The 18614-nt window shown below is 36.5% G+C and overlaps 1 protein-coding gene across 10 annotated transcripts in view; it reads right to left on the bottom strand.

Moving 5' to 3' along the window:
• Nucleotides 1-1845: 1845 nt before the first annotated feature.
• Nucleotides 1846-18614, bottom strand: part of Ggnbp2 (gametogenetin binding protein 2) — a 35689-nt gene continuing 18920 nt past the window's right edge. For 5 of the 10 annotated variants that reach the window (XM_040269100.2, XM_078042378.1, XM_013357102.4 and 2 more), the window contains 8 exons: nucleotides 12308-12517; nucleotides 11047-11221; nucleotides 9248-9442; nucleotides 6040-6187; nucleotides 4913-5038; nucleotides 4682-4830; nucleotides 3328-3576; nucleotides 1846-2481 (listed from right to left, as the gene is read on the bottom strand). In XM_040269100.2, coding sequence (XP_040125034.1) covers nucleotides 2278-2481; nucleotides 3328-3576; nucleotides 4682-4830; nucleotides 4913-5038; nucleotides 6040-6187; nucleotides 9248-9442; nucleotides 11047-11221; nucleotides 12308-12517 — 1456 coding nt within the window. In that variant the 3' untranslated portion in view covers nucleotides 1846-2277. The remainder of the gene's footprint in view (nucleotides 2482-3327; nucleotides 3577-4681; nucleotides 4831-4912; nucleotides 5039-6039; nucleotides 6188-9247; nucleotides 9443-11046; nucleotides 11222-12307; nucleotides 12518-18614) is intronic. The other 5 variants (XM_078042376.1, XM_005321530.4, XM_078042379.1 and 2 more) reach the window with 3 other exon arrangements.

The raw sequence follows: 18614 nt of genomic DNA, 5'->3' as shown, positions 1-18614 counted from the left end.
ATAAGAGCGCTTGAGGTGACTCCAGCACCCTTCCCAACAGTCTATGACTGATGGAGACGATAGAGTCCCGGAAAGGTCAAGTGTCCCCCCCTACCCGATACCTTGGCTTTATAGCCAGGGAGAACTAAATGATTAAATGATTAAAATTTGAAATAACGGCAAGGGCCACTTGGGGATTTTGCTCCCAAGTGGCCCTACATCTCCAACAGTCCTGGAACTGCCTTCCCCACAATGTAGCAGATGTCAAGATGCATACCACAGATTACAGCAAGAGATAACAACTGTACTGAATGCTTACTGTGGCAAATTTTTAAAGCACTTTAAATGTATTAACTAATCTGCACAACCACTCTGAGATAGTACACACACTACTCAAAGCCAGGGCCTCATGCATGCCCTGGACCACTGGGCTACATACATTTGCATCCAATATCCTCAATTAAAAATCTTTTTTTTGGGGGGGGGCACAGTGCTGAAGTCAAACCTAGGACTTCATGCATGCTATGGAAGCATTCCACCAGAGCTACATCACCAGTTAGTAAATGCTTTAAAATTTTTTTTAGTTTGTATATGGAGACGTTATTTATTTTTATGTGGTGCTGAGTATTGAAAGAACCCAGTGCCTCACATGTGCCAGGCAAGCGCTCTTCCACTGAGCCCCAGTAAATGCAGTTTTTAACCAGGGTGTCCCTATGTTGCTCAGCCTTCCAAAGTGGCTGGGGTTACAGGTGCACACACCTGTTTCCCATGTCTCCTGTTTTTGGGGGTGGCAGGGTTGGTGGTACTGGGGATTGAATTCAAATGCATTATTGCTGAGCCACATCCCTAGTCCTTTTTTTTCCTTTTTTTTTCCCAGAGAAGGTCTCACTAAATTGCTGAGGGTGGCCTCAAACCTGGATACCCCTGCCTCGGCCTCCTGAGTCACTGGTATTACAGGCATGCACCACTGTGCCCATGCATTATCCATTATTTTAAAGATAAGTATATGGATAGAAAAAGGGGTAAAGCATGATATAGACCACAGCACTGTAATCTCAGGCCAATGTGCTCCTAAACCTTCTCGTTGTTGGTTTTATTCAGAGTAGAGCTCACTTTGCTATCTGTTCACTCAGGGTATTCCACCAAAGTTCTGAAAACTGCCTCATTTCTGCATTCTTTATATCCTTCCAAAGAAAAAGGGTCTCTGGGGCCCAGGATGTTGCTCAGTGGATTGCCAAGCATGCACAAGGCCCCAAGATGATCCCCAGCACTGCAACAGAAAGAGATAAAGAAAAAAGATCTTTGAATTTTAATTCAAGGAACATTCATTTGCCTATCCTGTGTTTTGCTCCAAGGACAAATATCAAAGCAAAACCAGCCATTGCTTTTAGAGATCTCAAAAGGACACCTGATTATAATGGTGGTGGAGAGGGGATAGGCCTCAGAGCCAAGTGCAGCCTTCTGATCCCAATCACACATGTTGAGTAATTATTATATAAGCCTTAACTGAAATTCTGTCAAGTGTTGTTTTCTTACTTTTGGGTCAGTAAGAACCTCTGAATCTAAGAGGTGCTTTCTGTTACCACTTAGGGGATTTTAAATAATAACAATTAAAGTTTTATGAAAAAGTAAGATGCTAGCCAGTATTTAAAGGTATTGCAGCAAATTTATTCTTTCAGAGCAAAAGACTAGAAACTGCTTTTCTCAATTGCCAACTCTGATCAAGGGAAAATTTTGTCTTCAACAATCCATATATCTCTATCCTCATATGCATTTCATCCTTACATAAACACTGGCCAAGTACAGGCAGCAAATACTAAAGTACTGCCACACATTAAGTAGAAACATGTACACCAAATTCTACTATGCGTATTAATAAATATTCTTTATTTTAAATTTTGCACATCGCGCTTTAACATTACATCCAAACATTTCGCAAGTGGATGTCTACTTTGTAAAACCATATATTCAGCTCATTGTCATTTCTGTACAGAAGTATAAGTACAACATTACTTTTTGCCACTAAGTTGCTTTAGTAAGTCTCACAGGAAGAGAAACATTTAATGAAAAGAGATGGCTTAAATCATATGGCAGGCCTGCGCAGCCACAAAACTAAGGACACAAGCCTGAAGAAAGAACAAACTAATGAAGTTACCTCCACCGTCTCCCAAAACAAGAAAGAATCACATTGATTTAAGATAAAATTTTGCCATAAGTCACTAAATTAAGTTTTTTTGAAAGAGAAGGCGCAGTAGTCATCTTGAGTGTTTCATTGAAAGACAGAGCTATTTTATTTATTTAATTTGCTCCAGCCGTTGTCAACCAGCCACTACAAATGGGCCTCTTGTGGTCATTTAAGCGGCAGTATTTGTTAAATTTCTCCTTCAGATGCTGTCGGTATTGTTCTCTATTGCTGTAGAAAGACTGATTATTAGCCATAAATGACTGTATTTCGTCTTGTGAGATAAAGATTTCCTCATCTGAAGTACATTCAGACTCATCCTGCAAATTAAAGCAGTAGTTAAGATGATGACTTTAAGAATGCAAAATGCTATGCTGACAGACTAGAAGGACAGCTAAAAATTAAAGCTTTTTAGTTTCAGTTCAGTCACACTAAGTCTTTAGTTGGAGTGTTTACAGAATAAGCATCATATCCTTCTGTCTTAGAAAGTAATAAGTGAGAATAAAATCTATCTATTTAGAATAAAATCTAAGTTCTATTTGGTTTGAAACCCCAAATCTACAATTTATCCTAAATGTCTCTGAGTCCATCAGAGTATTACCATAGGGTTTACCTTTGAAAAAAATGATTAATTAGAGATGGTGGCAACAACTAGTTAAGCAAATCTGAACCAAAATTGCCATGCATGTGGGACCCTCTCACTGCCTCCACCCCCATCACTTATAGATCTGGTATAATTAAAGTCTCAGGAGTTGATGTCAATTATAAAGAGTTTTCCAAGCTCAGTTCTGCTTTTATATCACATGACACCTAAAGGAAGTAAACTAGAATGCAAGCTCTAGTTCAGATTCTATATTTTCTTTTCTGATCTAGAAAGGTAGCTACTAAAAATTACCATTCAGGTGGAATTTGCTTATAGAACTCTTTACGGAGGGAGTTCCTAGATTAAATGCTACCTCTATCCCGTTCTCCCAAGTAGTCTCTTCTAACTTTGAGATGAAGAAGAGAGCGTGCTCTACAGTAGTTATGTAAAACACCAATGGGAGAAATAGTCACAAAATAATGGAATATTACCCTACGTTTTTTAAAAAGTGTCTCTCTATGCCCCACCTGAAACCCTGAAATACTATCCCCTTATCCACAATAAGGCATAATGTACTACTTACAAGGAGTTCAACTAAGCTCTTGGCACCTTTTCCGGAATCAGGACCAAACAACATTTCTGTGGGTTCTGCAAACTGTGGTACATTTTTCCTATGCTCAAACCAAGGCAGTGGCTGCCCACCCTTTTCAGCACTGCAACAGCTTTCAGGATGTGCATCTTTGGTCTTGTCGCGGTGAAACACTGTGTGCACGGTATTTCCTGAGGTCTCTCGATTACCTGGATCTGTAATACAGCTTCCAAGCTTTTGGATCTGAAACCACAACAAAAGATTTCCCAAGTAAAAAGGCAGAGAATAGAGGCTAGGGTTGTGGCTCAGTGGTAGAGTACTTGCCTAGCACACGTGAGGCACTGGGGGTTCGATCCTCAGAACCACATTAAAAAAAAAAAAAAAAAAAGAAATAAAGATATTATGTCCACCTACAACTCAAAAAATCGAACCCAGGGCCTCGCATATGCTAGACAAGCACTCTACTGCTGAGCTACAACCCCAGTCCCAGTGTTAAATCTTTAGAAGGAAAACTCAGTAACAGCAACAGCTGCCAATTACTAAATACAACATATCTTAGATGCTATGCTAATCTGCCATATAATCTCATTTCCTCTTCATAAACCCTAGAATGATAGAAAATAGAAACTATTACCCAATTTTACAAATTGGAAAAAAAATAAACAAAATAAAAAAAAATAAACATAGCTAATAAGTGAAAAACTTTTATGAAGAGAATAAACTAGATTTATAATTTGTAGACTTGTGGACAAATACCCTCATCCCCCGCTTGGCCCATACCCTTTCATACACACACAGACAACCACAAGATGAGCAACCAATGGAAGTGCATGAAATACTCATTCTTAAAAAAAACATACAACTCTATACTCAGCCATAAAGAAAAATGAAATTATGGCATTTGCCAGTAAATGGAAGGAATTGAAGATTATCGTGCTAAGTGAAATAAGCCAATCCCAAAAACCAAAGGCTGAATGTTCTCTCTGATAATATGGATGCTAACACACAATAAGGAGGGAAGTAGAGAAGAACAGAAGTTCTTTGGATTAGACAAAAAGGAATAAAGGGAAGGGGAATAGGAAAAAGCAAAATGAATCAGACATATATGAAAACACCACCAGTGAAACTCCATATCATGTACAACCACAAGAATGGGAAGTTATACTTCATATATGTATAACATGTCAAAATACATTCTACTGTCATATATAACTAAACAAAAAAAAAATTAAAAAAATTTTAAAAGCAACAAAAACAAAACAAATCCTAGCAGCTATGGTGTACATTCACTTCAAGGAAAATAGATCATTCAACAGCAAAGGTTTAAATTGCAATTTATGACACTTACATGTTCATCACATTTCAACAACTTGCTTTTCTTTTTCTTCTTTTTATTTTTTCCTTTTGTGTTGTTCTCTTCGGAATTTGCCCAACATTCAACGCAACTATCACCATCATCTTCTTTGTCTTCACAGTGATGAACACAGGAGTCATCACCTGCAAAAAATCAATAATCATTCTTGTTTATGTTCTTAAGTCAGCCATGTAGAAATAATTGGGAAGATTAATCTGAACCTACCGTGTTCATCATGATTACAAATGCCTTCAGTGCAGGCAACATCTGAACCCTCCCGGGAACCTGTTTCACTCCCCTCCATGCTAGATGAATATCCACAATCACTACCATTACAGTGTGGAGATATGCCTGAGAAAAAAATGAGAGTTAAAATTAATATACCAGGATTTATATTAGGACAAGGAAAGAACCAACTGGGAGACACAGAAGATCTTCAAAATTGGTGGTTTATTGAAAATGAGTGAATAAATGAAAATGTGATGAGGGATTTACAGCTTTGTGCTTCTGTCAAACAATAACAAATTAAAAACAAAGAGAAAAGAAATATTAAGCATCTGACTAAAGTATATGCTTTCAGCAAGAATATAAAGCAATTTTTTTCTTGTTGTTTTAAGCTGCTGAGGCTAGCCTCGAACTTGCAATCCTCCTACCTCAGCCTCCTGAGCACCTGGGATTATAGGCATGCACCGCTATACATGGCTATAAAGCAATTTTTAAATTCTGGATTCCAAAATCTCTAAAAAGTTCTTATATTTAGGGTCGGGGTTGTAGCTCAGTAGTAGGAAGCTAGCCTAGCACATGTAAGGCACCATCCTCAGCACCACACAAAAATAAATAAAGGTACTGTGTCCATCTATAATTTAAAAAGATTTCTTTTAAAAAAAATTCTTACATTTTAAAAAATATTTTTTGGTAGTATCAGGAGTGCTCTACACTGAGCTACATCCCTAGTCCTTTTTATTTTTATTTTGAAATAGGTCTTGCTAAGTTGCCCAAGCTGTTCTTGAACTTGTGATCCTCCTGCCTCAGCCTCCTAAGTACAAGCATGTGCACCACCACATCCAGCAAAGAAAGAACAAACTCAGTAGATTTTTTTCATGGGGGGGGAGAAGGGGGCACTACCAGGATTGAATCAAGGGGCACTCAGCCATTGAGCCACACCCCTAGCCCCCCCTTTTTTTTGTATTTTGAGACAGGATCTCACTGAGTTGTTTAGGGCCTCAGTAAATTGCCTAGGCTGGCCTTGAATTTTCGATCTTCCTGCTTCAGCCTTGTGAGTCACCAGGATTACAGACATGTGCCACTGTGCCCAGCAAGAGTTAAATTTTAAAAATAAATTATTTACTTACCTTTTTTTATTTTAGGGGACCCCAAAAGATTGCCACTGCTAGGACAGGTACATGATGTATTTTCGTTGGTAACAATTACTTCTACACAACTATTACCATCTTCAGTGCTGCCACAGGCTTTGCAGCTATTTTCTATGAAGTCTGCTTCCTTTAAGTATGAACATTAAGAGATGGTAAAAAGATTAATCTCCATAATGGCTACATTTCAATTTCTTTTACTAATTAGGAATTACAAAGTTACCAATTGAAAATATTCTTCTCATGAAAAATAATCAAGCCATTTCAAGACAGTAAACTATCAGAGAATAAGTTAAGAGTTAATAGTACCAAGCAAATTTAGGATAGCAGCTATCTCAAAATGTGGTCTACTGACCTGAGGGCAGTTCCCTAGGTCAAAACTATTTTTATTATTAATATTTAGATACTATTTGCATTTTCACTGTATTAACACTTATACTGACATATTAACACTTATACTTTTGGTGTCAGTACACCAAAGCAGTGGTGTACTAAAAAGTACACTAAAAGTCATCATATTCTTCACTTGTCATGCACTTGCAACAAAAGTAAATAAAAGATATTTCATTTATGGTTGGTTTTTTTTTTCACCCCCATCACTGGGGATTGAGCCCAGGACCTACCACATGCTAGGCAAGGACCCAACCACTAAGCTAAATCCCAAAGTCATTTTTTAAATTCTGAGACAGAGTCTCACTAAGTTGCTAAGACAGGCCTTGAATTTTTAATCTTCATGCATCAACCTTCTGAGTAGCTGGGGTTACAGGCATGTGCCACTATACTACCTTATGAATGTCTTTGATGAAGCAGTAAAAATATTCATTTTATTAGGTATCAACTATGAACAGAGGTCTTTTATACACTCTACATGACAGATGGAAAGTATGCTTAAAACACTTATGTTGCGTACCAAAGTACAATGGCTATCTCAAGGAAAGATATTTGTGCAACTGAGCTGCAAGCTAAACTAGTTGCTTCTTTCCTGGAACCTCAGTTTCACTTGAAAGAATGACTGAGAGAACTATGGTTATTATTCAGACTTGGATATTTAGCAGGTATTTCCTTGAAAATGAATGAAGTCTGTTACTTCAAGGAAAACAATGGAGGGTCTATTATTCTCAATGATAAATTTTAGCCTTTGAAATAATTGTCAGAAATTTAAAAATCTGCATATAGTGTTGTAAACTTGAAGCTTCCCAATACAAAGATTTCTCTTTGTGTGTGTGGGGGGGGGGGGGGAGGAGTACTGGGGATTGAACTCAGGAGCACTCGACCACTGAGACTCAGCCCTACTTTGTATTTTATTTAGAATCTGAGTTGCTTAGCACCTTGCTTTTGCCGAGGCTGGCTTTGAACTCGAAATCCTTCTGTCTTAGCCTCCTGAGCCACTAGGATTACAGGTCTATTTTTCTCTTTTGAGATGGGGTCTTAGCATGTTTCCTAGGATGGTCTCAAATTTGTGGGCTCCCATGATCTCAATTCAACCTCCAAGCAGCGAAGGCTACAGATGTGTACCCCACACAGCTCTACTACTTATCTAATGAGGTAAGTAGTGATTGTTAATATATGTGATTATCCAACATTACGTAATGAAATGTCAGTATCTGGAAGATCTGTATAACTCAGTGAACCAGTATCTTTCAAATGAATTCCAATGCACATTACATGCATGAGTAAAAGACCTATTCAAAGTGTAACATAGGACTGGGGATGTGGCTAAAGCGGTAGCATGCTCGCCTGGCATGCGTGTGGCCTGGGTTTGATCCTCAGAACCACATACAAACAAAGATGTTGTGTCCACTGTAAACTAAAAAATAAATATTAAAATTCTCTCTCTCTTTCCCTCCCTTCCTCTTTAAAACAAACAAACAAACAAAAACAACAACAACAACAAAAAAAAACCCAAAGTGTAACATAGTCCAAAAGATTTTAATTTAACAGATTATGAAGGCTGGGGATGTAACTCAGTAGTAAAGGACTTGCTGAGCATGCACAAGTTTCAATTCCTAGAACCACACAAAAAAATAAAAGAATATGTTTTAAAGGGCATTTATAAAATGTCCAATCCACATTACAACTAATCTTTCAGAAACGAATACTTCTTGAGTTGAAGTATCAAAGAATATATTCAACTATATGAAAAAGCTATAGTAAAATAATCCTCCTATTTCCTATCATATACATATGTCTGTGTGAGACCAGACTTGATTCACATGCTTCCAACCAGGCTAACAACACAACCCAAGTGAATGCAGAGGCAGATAAAACAACTTAAATGATCCTTTTAAAGATATTTGCATTAAAGATATTTGAAGATATTTGCAAAAATATAAGAATATTCTTTTTTCCCCCAAATAGCTATTAAAAAAAAAGTCAATTGATTAACATATAATGGGCTTATGGTTTTTTGTTGTACTAGGGATTGAACCCAGGGGTACTCTACCACCGGGCTACATTCCCAGCACCTTTTTCAAATTTTTAATTTAATTATAGACAATGACTTAATAAGTTGCCCAGGCTGGCCTCAAATTTGTGGCCCTCCTGCCTCAGTCTCCCTAGTCACTGGGATTAGAGGCAAGTGCTACTACCCTAGCAAGGATTATGGTTTTGAAATTAATAAATAACTTAAAAGTAAGTATTATTAAGTATCTTTTAAAAAGCCCTTTGAGCACCTTAATTTTTAAGACTATAAAAGGATCCTGTCACCAAAAAATTGAGAACTGCTCTAGATCATACACAGAGCTAACATTCCACATTTTGACTTTGTTCTAACAGCACAGTAAAGTCAGGTAAAGAGATAACTATTCAACATTGTACAAAACAAATGCAACACATTAAAAATTTGGCTTACACAGAAAAAGCCAACACACCATCTGCAGGAGCTCACATCTGGAAAAGCACAGTAAAAAATGTCCAAATCTAGCCAGGGGTGGTGGCGTATATCTGTAATCCCTATTAATTGGGAAGCTGAGGCAGGAGGATCACAAGTTCGAAGCCAGCCTCAGCAATTTATCAACGCCCTGTCTCAAAATAAAAAATACAAAGGACTGGGGACATAGTCAGTGGTAAAGTGCTCCTGGATTCAATGCCCAGTATTAAAAAATTTAAAAATGCCCAAATCTAGCAAAAAACAATACTTCTATCCAAAGCAATATCTATAAACATATGAGTTGGTACTAAAGAATACTACCTTCTCTGGGCTTACTTCCTTTTCATCTGCTGTTTGTAAAGGAGTAGGAATATCACATACACACTTATTTTTTCGTCTATTCTTCCGTTTTTGGCGTTTCTTTTCTTGCTTGAGTTCTCTTACTCGTTCCTCTTCTGAAAATTCCTCACAGAGTTGTTCCAAGCGGCTAATACCCTGTACTTTTTCCACAGTCATCTATTATAAAAATAATTTGAGAGTAAATATTGATCATAACTTCATTTTTCCATGGGAATTCCCATTTGTTAAATTTCAATATCACACACATACAAATAATATTTCATGCTGCAATTTTACCAGTTTCCATAAAGAATTTTAAACTTTAGTACCACTGTTTTTCCCTTTCGCAGTGGTAGGGATCAAACCCAGGGCCTTGGCCTTGTTTTAATATTTTAAATAATGACAGTCTTAAAAAAAAACATTCAGAAAGTCAATGTACGACTAATCCCTCTTGGGAAGTTATACTTAACATAAACTCCTATTCCAAACCAGCAATCTCTTACTTTTAAATTTCAGAATTTCAATGATGTAGAATGAATAATAGTTCATTTCTTTACACAAAGAAAAGAGTATTTAACCTAATTAGATGATCTAATCTCTTAAGACACAAAACATACAGAGAGAAAAAGAACTAAAAATCTGTTCCACGAAAATTAGTATGAATCTCAAACTCTCCAGAACAGGGTGCTTCAAAGTTCATGGACTTGTGGAAATGTTTCCATCCATTCTCAAAAGGAACTAGTGAGCCAGTTAAAATGCTACAACTATGCTTGGGCATATACAAAATGTTTGCTAGCCAAATACGTATGTTGTATGAAAAAAAACATTACCAAACACAAGTACTAAATTCAAGAGTAACATTATAAAAAGCCTTCAGTATGCTTCCAAAAATATTTATTTTATGTGTGGTACTGGAGATCAAACCCAGGGCCTTGTGCATGCCAGGCAAACTGTCCACCAGTGAACTATATGAATGTTATACCTTCAGTCCCTAAAAGTTGCATCATGGCATGCATATCCCATTTATTTTAAACAACTGGACATCAGACAAACTGGAACTCATTAAAGGTTTCTAATTTTGTTGCTTACTATTTGTTGTTCTTAACTTTTCATTAGTTATTTTTCATAGTAGCATCTTTTTAATCAGCCACTTTAGTTTCTAACTCTAAGAAAGTCCAAAAACCAAGGCTGGTGATATAACTGGATTAAAAAAAATAAAGAAAAATCTACAAACTTCTAAATTGCAGTTCCCTAGGGCCCCTCTCTATTCAAAGCCAAGAAACTTCAGAAGTGGATCAAAGCTCTGAGGCACAAGTGGCTTAAGATTAAGATTAATTAAGATTCAATTAATTAGTTAAGATTCAATCCAGTAACTTGACTGAGCACTCTTGGACATGAAAGCAGCTTACTATTCCTTTTATTTTATTTTTTGGTACAATGGATTGAACCCAGGAGCTCTTTACCACTGAGCCACATCCCAGGCCTTTTTTAGCAACAGGGTCTCACTAAGTTGCTTAAGACTGCATTAAATTGCTGAGGCTGGGCTTTTTTTTTTTTTTTTAAATATTTATTTTTTAGTTGTAGTTGGACACAATATGCTTATTTATTTTTATGTGGTACTGAGGATCGAACCCAGGGCCTCCCACATGTGAGGTGAGCACTCTACCGCTGAGCCACAACCTCAGCCCCTGAGACTGATTTTAAATTTGCAGTTTTCATGTCTCAGCCTCATGAGTTGCTGGGATTATAGGAAGGCACACCTGGCAGTCTACTGTTCTTACCTCAAAGCTTTTGCGTAAAGCATCAACACCAAGATAGAAAAGCATCTGCCATGTCTGTTCTTCTGCCCGTAATTTTTGCCAGATTCGATGCAATCTTTCATAAAGATGAATTCCCAAGCAAGTTAGAACTTCTTCTTGAGCTATATCTATTGTCTTAGCATGCCTTTCTCTTCGCCTATAAAGGAGAATAAATCACACATTAATTCCTAACACTCTTAACTAAAATAATAAGAGATGAATAACACATCTTCAAGTTTAGATTTAAACAAAATCTACCAAATAACAAGACAGTTACATGTTTAAATTCAATATAAACATAAATACACAAGCACGCAAGTATGTAACCAATAAGAAATTATATATACAAGTAGAACATAAATATCCTAATATTGCTAAAAATAGTAATTCAGGAACTGGCTCTAAAGAGATGAGTTTTAGGGCACAGAGAAGTCATGTAAGTGTCTACTTCACAGTAGACATGACAGTTCCTTTCACGTTCCAATTGCAGCAAAAATGCCTATTTGTTGTTTGGTTGGTTGGTTAGTTGATTGGTTTTGAAGGAGAATAGAAAGGCAATGCCAAGGTGATTTAATCAAGGGCAAAAAAACAAAAACAAAAACCCTCTAGGCTAGTCTCAATAGAGTGTTCATAGTACTACAGTGATAAAAGAGGTCTCTGAATTCTAAAATGCCTGGTCGAAAGTAGGCACTCAAATGAGGTTTCCTAGACCACAGATATAAACCACACAAAGGATTTGATTTATGCTATGAACAAGTTCTTCTGATTTTATTTTCACAACAAAGTCAGATATGACATGTTAAAACCTAACATATAAGAACCTTATATAATTTAACAATATAAAGTACACAGTTCATGAATTACATTCAATAAAGCATTTCTTAACCCCCTGCTGAAAAGATCTTACTTCTATGCAAACACCACCATTGTGAATAAAATCTAAACATGATAATGCATGAAGAAAAAAATCCTTCTAATCATTTTCAAGTGAAAATGATAATTTATAATAATGATAGCCAAAAGAAGCCGGGGGGGGGGGGCTGCCTCCCTTCCCTTCAAGCAAGGAGCAGAGGACTAAACCACACACCACAGTTTTTCCATATTTTCACTCAATCAATTAAGAAAGCACAATCAATATAGGCATACTTCATACATATATGTACTGAGGCAGAAGATGAAGGAAATAAACTTAGTAATAAAATGAAGCAAAGCGCTAGATAGCCCATTCTAGCAAACTACATACTCATACCCTCCTGCGAACTCTGGCTCGGCACGACCCAAAAGATGAGCAATGAAGTCTGTTTCACAGCAAACATGTATGTGTCGCTCATGTGGACAGCACCGCAAGCCTTCATAAAGTGCAGCACAGTAGCCCTTTTCTTTGCTGCAATCAAGCTCACCAATAAGGATATTGTATGCTCGAAGGACTTTATTTTTGCAATCAGTGCAAAACCTGTTGAAAATATAAACCTCGAAATTAAGAATTGGCTATGTAATTATTTCATGCAGCATATAACAGTATACTAGATGATGGCACTCCCCTCCCAGATAGAGCATTTTTAAAAAAGAGCCTCCATACACACATTAAAAACATACACACGGCTGAGCACACTGGCACATGCCTGTAGTCCCAACTACTCAGGAGGCTAAGCAGGAAGATGGTTTGAGTCCAGGAATTCTAGGTCAGCCTGGGCAACACAGCAAGATCCCATCCCAAAAACCAAACAAACAAAACAAAACAAAAACATATACATGTAAGATAAACACAAATTTGGGATTACATGAATATAGCTAGATTGTCATTTGGAAGTGATTTGTTTAAAAGTAGAGAAGCACATCGCCTAAAAGAATGAGGCAGATATTTACTTATTATTTCATAAAATACATGCCCAAAATGTATTAGTTACCAAGGGCTAGCATATCTCTCTTTCAAGGGCTATTTGTACAGATCAGAAATAAAACAACAGAGGCAACAAACCAATGACTCTTAGCCAAGTTCTCTCTTCTTCCCATCTCTTAAAATAATTAGTTATCTTCTGCCAATAAACTTTGATATAAATTTTTATTACAACATTTTAGCACATCACTAGTTAAGCATTTGGAGGTGAGGCTAGGGATAGAGAGAAGAATGACAAAGTGTTACAGGCATTTCAAATTTTACTTATAATTTCCAAAATGTCAAATTATTTCTTCCAAAAATGTATATATCTCCATACACAGACATAATATAGAGAACATATACACAGAAACGTGTTCAAACTTAAGTGTATATAATGTGTCAAAAGTACAGAAGAATTATGTCAATTTAGAGGAGAAAGAATGTTTTCACATTTATCAATCAGAAATAAAACAATAGAGCCTGGTTTCTTCATCTTTGAATTCCTGAAACAAGTAAGAACTTGGCTTAAAAAAAAAAAAAAAGAAATCAGGCTCACAATTTTACTAACTGGCTCTCTAAGAACAGCTGTGATAGAAGTAGGAAATTTTGATATCTGACTTAAATTCATCTTCCAAGTGAACTCAACAACTCCCATGACTTTAGCCAACATGTCTATAATGACTCATGACACTATAGCTGTGTTCAAGTCTCTGTTCTTGCCTGAAGGCCAAACCCATATTGAAAACATTGAGACTGCAGAGATAGGAAATACTGTTCTGTGTTCTCTCTTGATCCCTCTTAAAAGTCAACCAGTCTAGAAAAACCTCAGTTAATTCTAAATTCTCCCCCAAGTCCGCCAATTAAGGGTGGAGTCAATTAACATTCATTCTGTCTTTTCTACATCTCTTGTAAGTCCCTTCTTTTCGATTCCCTCAGCCCTGGTTTTAAAAGTTGAACAAGAAGAAAGTAATAAAATAAAAATAAAAAGCTTAACTGGCTTCCTTGATTCCACTCTTCCTGGTGCTAATGTATTTCTCACACCAAAATAATATTTCTAAATATTATTTTGTTGTTTATTAAAGTGTTGTTTCTCCATTTGAAATAATGCTCTGAATTCCTATTATTTCTGTTTTGTTCTTTTGTTTTGGAGGGAGGGTGTAGATAATGGGGGTTGAACCCAGAGGTATTTACCACTGAGCTATATCCCCAGTCCTTTTCACTTTTTATTTTGAGACAGGGTCTTTACTAAGTTGCTGAGGCTGGGAACTTGTGATCCTCTTGCCTCACCCTACTGAATTGATGGGATTAGAGGCATGTGCCACCTGCCCAGGTTTTTTTAAGGAGGAAACAGGGTTTTGTTACATTGCCCAGGCTGTCCCCAAACACTTGAACTCAAAGTGATCCTTCTGTCTCAGCCTCCTGAGTAGCGAGGAATAGCTAAGAGTACAGGTACACACTACCTCCTTGCCAGTCTGTTATTATTTCTGATTTATGCTTCTTACTACAGTATTTATTCTTATAATTGCCACACATTACTTTGGTGCATATGTCTTTCTGACCTGATAGTGGATAACTGTGCTTCTTTAAATGTATACAGGTTAAATTAGAGGCCCCCCTGGATAAACAGAGGCAATAATGCTGACAAACAACATTAAATCATTTTATTTATCTAACACTTTAAAAATGAATATAGGTGCAGTGGCACACACCTGTAATACCAGTGACTTAGGAGATAGAGGCAGGAGGATTGCAAGTTCAAGGCCAGTCTTAGCATATTACATAGGGCAATGATTTCTTGTGTATGACACCAAAAGCAGAGGTAACTGATACAAGACCATAGGGATTTCCTCAAACTTTAAAACTTTTGCACAGCTGGGAGTGGTGGTAGGCATATGGTCAGTAATCCAAGCTACTCCTAAACACTAAAGAAAGAGTATTGCAAGTTTCAGGTGAGCCTGGGCAACTTAAAGAAACTGTCTCAAAAATAAAAAGGGCTGGAAATATAGCTCAGTGGTAGTGTTTTTGCACAGCATGCACAAGGCCCTGGATTCAATCCCCAGTGCTACAAATATTAAATAAATAAAGGTTAGGAATATAGCTTATTGGCAGAGTACTTGCCTAACATGCAGGAATTCCTGGGTTCAATCCCCAAAACCATATCAACAACAAAAAAAGACTTTGTATAAGAAAGGAACCAATCAGCAGTGTGAAAAGACAACCACGGAATGGGAGAAATATTTGTAAACCATATATTGGATAAGGGGTTAATATACAACTTTCACAATTCTGTAAAAACAAAAATCAAATAACCTGATAAATCATAATGGCAGAGCACTGCTCTAGCAACCCTATAGTACTAGAAGTCCTAGTTTTGGGGTTTAATCCTCAGCAATGAGGGGGGAAAAAAAAGATAAATGAACTGAACAGACATTTCTCCAAAGATGATATACAAATAGTCAACCACAATTAGAAAAGACCTCATACCTATTAGAATGGGTTCTATTAAAAAAACAAAAAATAACAAGTGTTGGCAAGGATGTTGAGAAATTAGAATCTCTGCACAATATTGGTGGGAATACAAAATGGTAGAGCACCATGGAAACCACTATGGGGGTTCCTCAAAAATAAAACTACCATATGATCCAGCAATCCCACTCCTGGGCATAAGAAATATTTGCAGCAGTATTCACAATAGAGATTTGGAAGCCACCTAAATATCCATCAATGGATGGATAAAGAAAATATGTTATAGAAATATATTGGAACATTAGCCAGCTTTTTTTTTTTTTAAAGAGACAGAGAGAGAATTTTAATATTTTATTTTTCTTAGTTTTCAGCAGACACAACATCTTTGTTTGTATGTGGTGCTGAGGATCGAACCCGGGCCGCACGCATGTCAGGTGAGCGCACTACCGCTTGAGCCACATCCCCAGCCCCACATTAGCGAGCTTTAAAGAAGATTAGAGTTAGGGTTAGGCTCATGTCCGTAGTCCCAGATACTTAGGACAGGAGGATCACTTAAGCCCAGAGTCTGACACAAGGTATATCGAAACTCTCATCTACTTAAACAAACAAACAAAGAAAAGCCAGATGTGGTGGCACACACTGTGTGTAATCCCAGTAACTCAGGAGGCTGAGGCAAGAGAATCACAAACTAGAGGTCAGCCCCAACAATTTAGCAAACAACTTTGTGAAATCCTGTCTCAAAATATAAAAAGAATTGAACGAATGACTCAGTGATTAAGCACCCCTAAGTACCAAAAAATAAAATTAAAAAAAATTTAAAAGAGAAATTCTGTCCTACGCTATAACATGTATGAATCTTGAGGGCATTAAGTCTAACAAAATAGGCCAATCACAAAAATTCAAAATACTCATTTCACTTGTGAAATTATTTCAGATCATCACAAAAACAGAAAGTAGAATGGAAGTTGCCAAGGGATGGGGGAAGGAGAATCAGGGAGTGTGTTCAATGGGTATAATTTTAGTTATGTAAGATGAAAAAATTCTGAAGATCTTTTATATAACTATGGTTAACAATGTTGTAACATATGTTTAAAAATTGTTAGGAGAAGCCAGGCATGGTGGTACATACCTATAACCCCACCCAGTGCCATGGGACACTGATGTAGGAGGACTGCAAGTTTAAAACCAGCCTCAACAACTTGGCAAGATCCTATCTCAAAGTTTTAAAAAAAGGGCTGGAGATATGGCTCAGTGGTTAAGCATCCCTGGGTTCAATCCCAGGTACCAACAACAAAACACAACAACAACAAAAAAAATTGTTAGGAGGGTAAATTTATGCTTTTTGTTCTTTTATAAAGAAAGAAAAGGAAATTTTTTCCTTTTGGTGAGGAAAAATGAACACAGAAAAAATAATACTTCTACATTTTTCGGTTTAGAAATGGTAACTTTAGTCAAGTAAACAAATAGAATAAAACTTGAAATATTTCTTCCCTATCTTATTGCCTTAAATCCTCAGAGTAGTTTAATATGTTTGATTATACAACCATAATTAAGTATGCAGCAAGTGCTTGTCCAACATGCAAAAGGCCCTGGGTTTATATGGGACTTGGGGCATAGTTCAGTGGTAGAGTGAGTGCTTAGCATGCATGAGGCCCTGGGTTTAATCCCTTACACACACACACACACACACACACAAAAAAAAAAAGAAAGAAAAAAATTATGGAAGCAGAAATGAAAGTGATTTTTCCCTTATGCAAAAGAAATATTGCCCATGAATTTTAAAACTTTTAAAGCAGAGGGTTCAGTTTCCTAACACCTCATTTCTAATGATGTACTATCATAATACTTAACTAGCTAAATGGTGTTGTTAAATCTTTATTATAAAGCTCTAAAAAAAAAAGTACATACTGCCAACAAAGTATATTAGACATTCTGAAATGCCTAAATGATGATGGTAATGATTATATCTGATTATACCTCAAAAACTCAAACTGTACCTGAAACAAGAACTAGAAATAGGAATAATAAAGATCTGCAAATCCAGCATGCAAGCGTTCACTGATAATTCTTCCTACATTGTCAGATACCATTCCAAGTAAACCTTACTATGTATCATCTATGCTGACAAATTCAACTTAATCCTACAATAAATCCTACAAGATTAATACCATCATTTTTATCTTAAGGAAGACAAAAAACAGGCAAAGAAAAATAACTTGTAGAAAGTTAAAATGGATAGAACTCAGAATCAAATCAATCTCCCTTACTCTCTTACCATACTTTCTCTCCACCCTGAAGATATTTATAAAATAGACTCTACTTTCTTATGAATATAAAACACTGCCCCAAAATACAGGAAACTCTAAAACATTAGTTCTGAATAGTAACTTTATCACAACCCACCAAAAAGCTATCTTTTGGGTAAACCAAATCATATATAAAGAGGAAGGATGTATGTTTTATGTCTCTATATAGTTTCCCCCAGCTCCAAATAATTGACATATGCTTTACTCTTTGGAATAATAACCAAACTTCCTTACAAGGAAGTTTGTAACTGAAAAAAGAAATGAACTTTAGTATGTAGGTTAAGTCATTAGCTCATTGCCATATCAAACACCAATCTTGATAACACCAGTTGTAAAAAGCATTTACCTATGTTTTTTAGAAGTAGCCCCAAAGTAATTGTGTGTATCTGTCCCAAAGTCAAAGAACACATAACCACAAACCCAACATGTGACAAATTCATACAGTAGAACTCCCCCCAAGAATGCCACCTCTAGATGGCTCCCTTACCAGTTTCCTTTCCTACTGCACTCTCCCTCCCTACGAATTTCCAAATGTTAATGACACTTAGAAAATTCCTTTGTAAAAGTAGTATTCTAAAAAGAAAAATCTGAAGTTACTTTTATAGTACATGAAGCACATGAATTCCAACTCTACTTAAAGGTCTTGGCAAACAATTATAGAAGAAATACTTCAAAATATTACAAAGTAAAAAGTACTAACTTAACTTTAATTTTGAAAATGCCATCATAAAATGATTTTATCATAAAAACAAGTGATTAAGTATACTTTGATTCAGTCAATCTGTGTTTCTTGAAAGGCTGGTCCAGAACAAATAGATAAAAAGTATAAAAAAGGAGACACTGGGTCAAACAAGGCTAACTCTAAAGTCATCTCATAAAAGAACTGCCTACCCTAACAA

The sequence above is a fragment of the Ictidomys tridecemlineatus genome, chromosome 3, assembly GCF_052094955.1.
Source record: "Ictidomys tridecemlineatus isolate mIctTri1 chromosome 3, mIctTri1.hap1, whole genome shotgun sequence".
In the NCBI taxonomy this organism is placed as follows: Eukaryota; Metazoa; Chordata; class Mammalia; order Rodentia; family Sciuridae; genus Ictidomys; species Ictidomys tridecemlineatus.
This window is presented reverse-complemented; position numbering and strand designations above follow the sequence as displayed.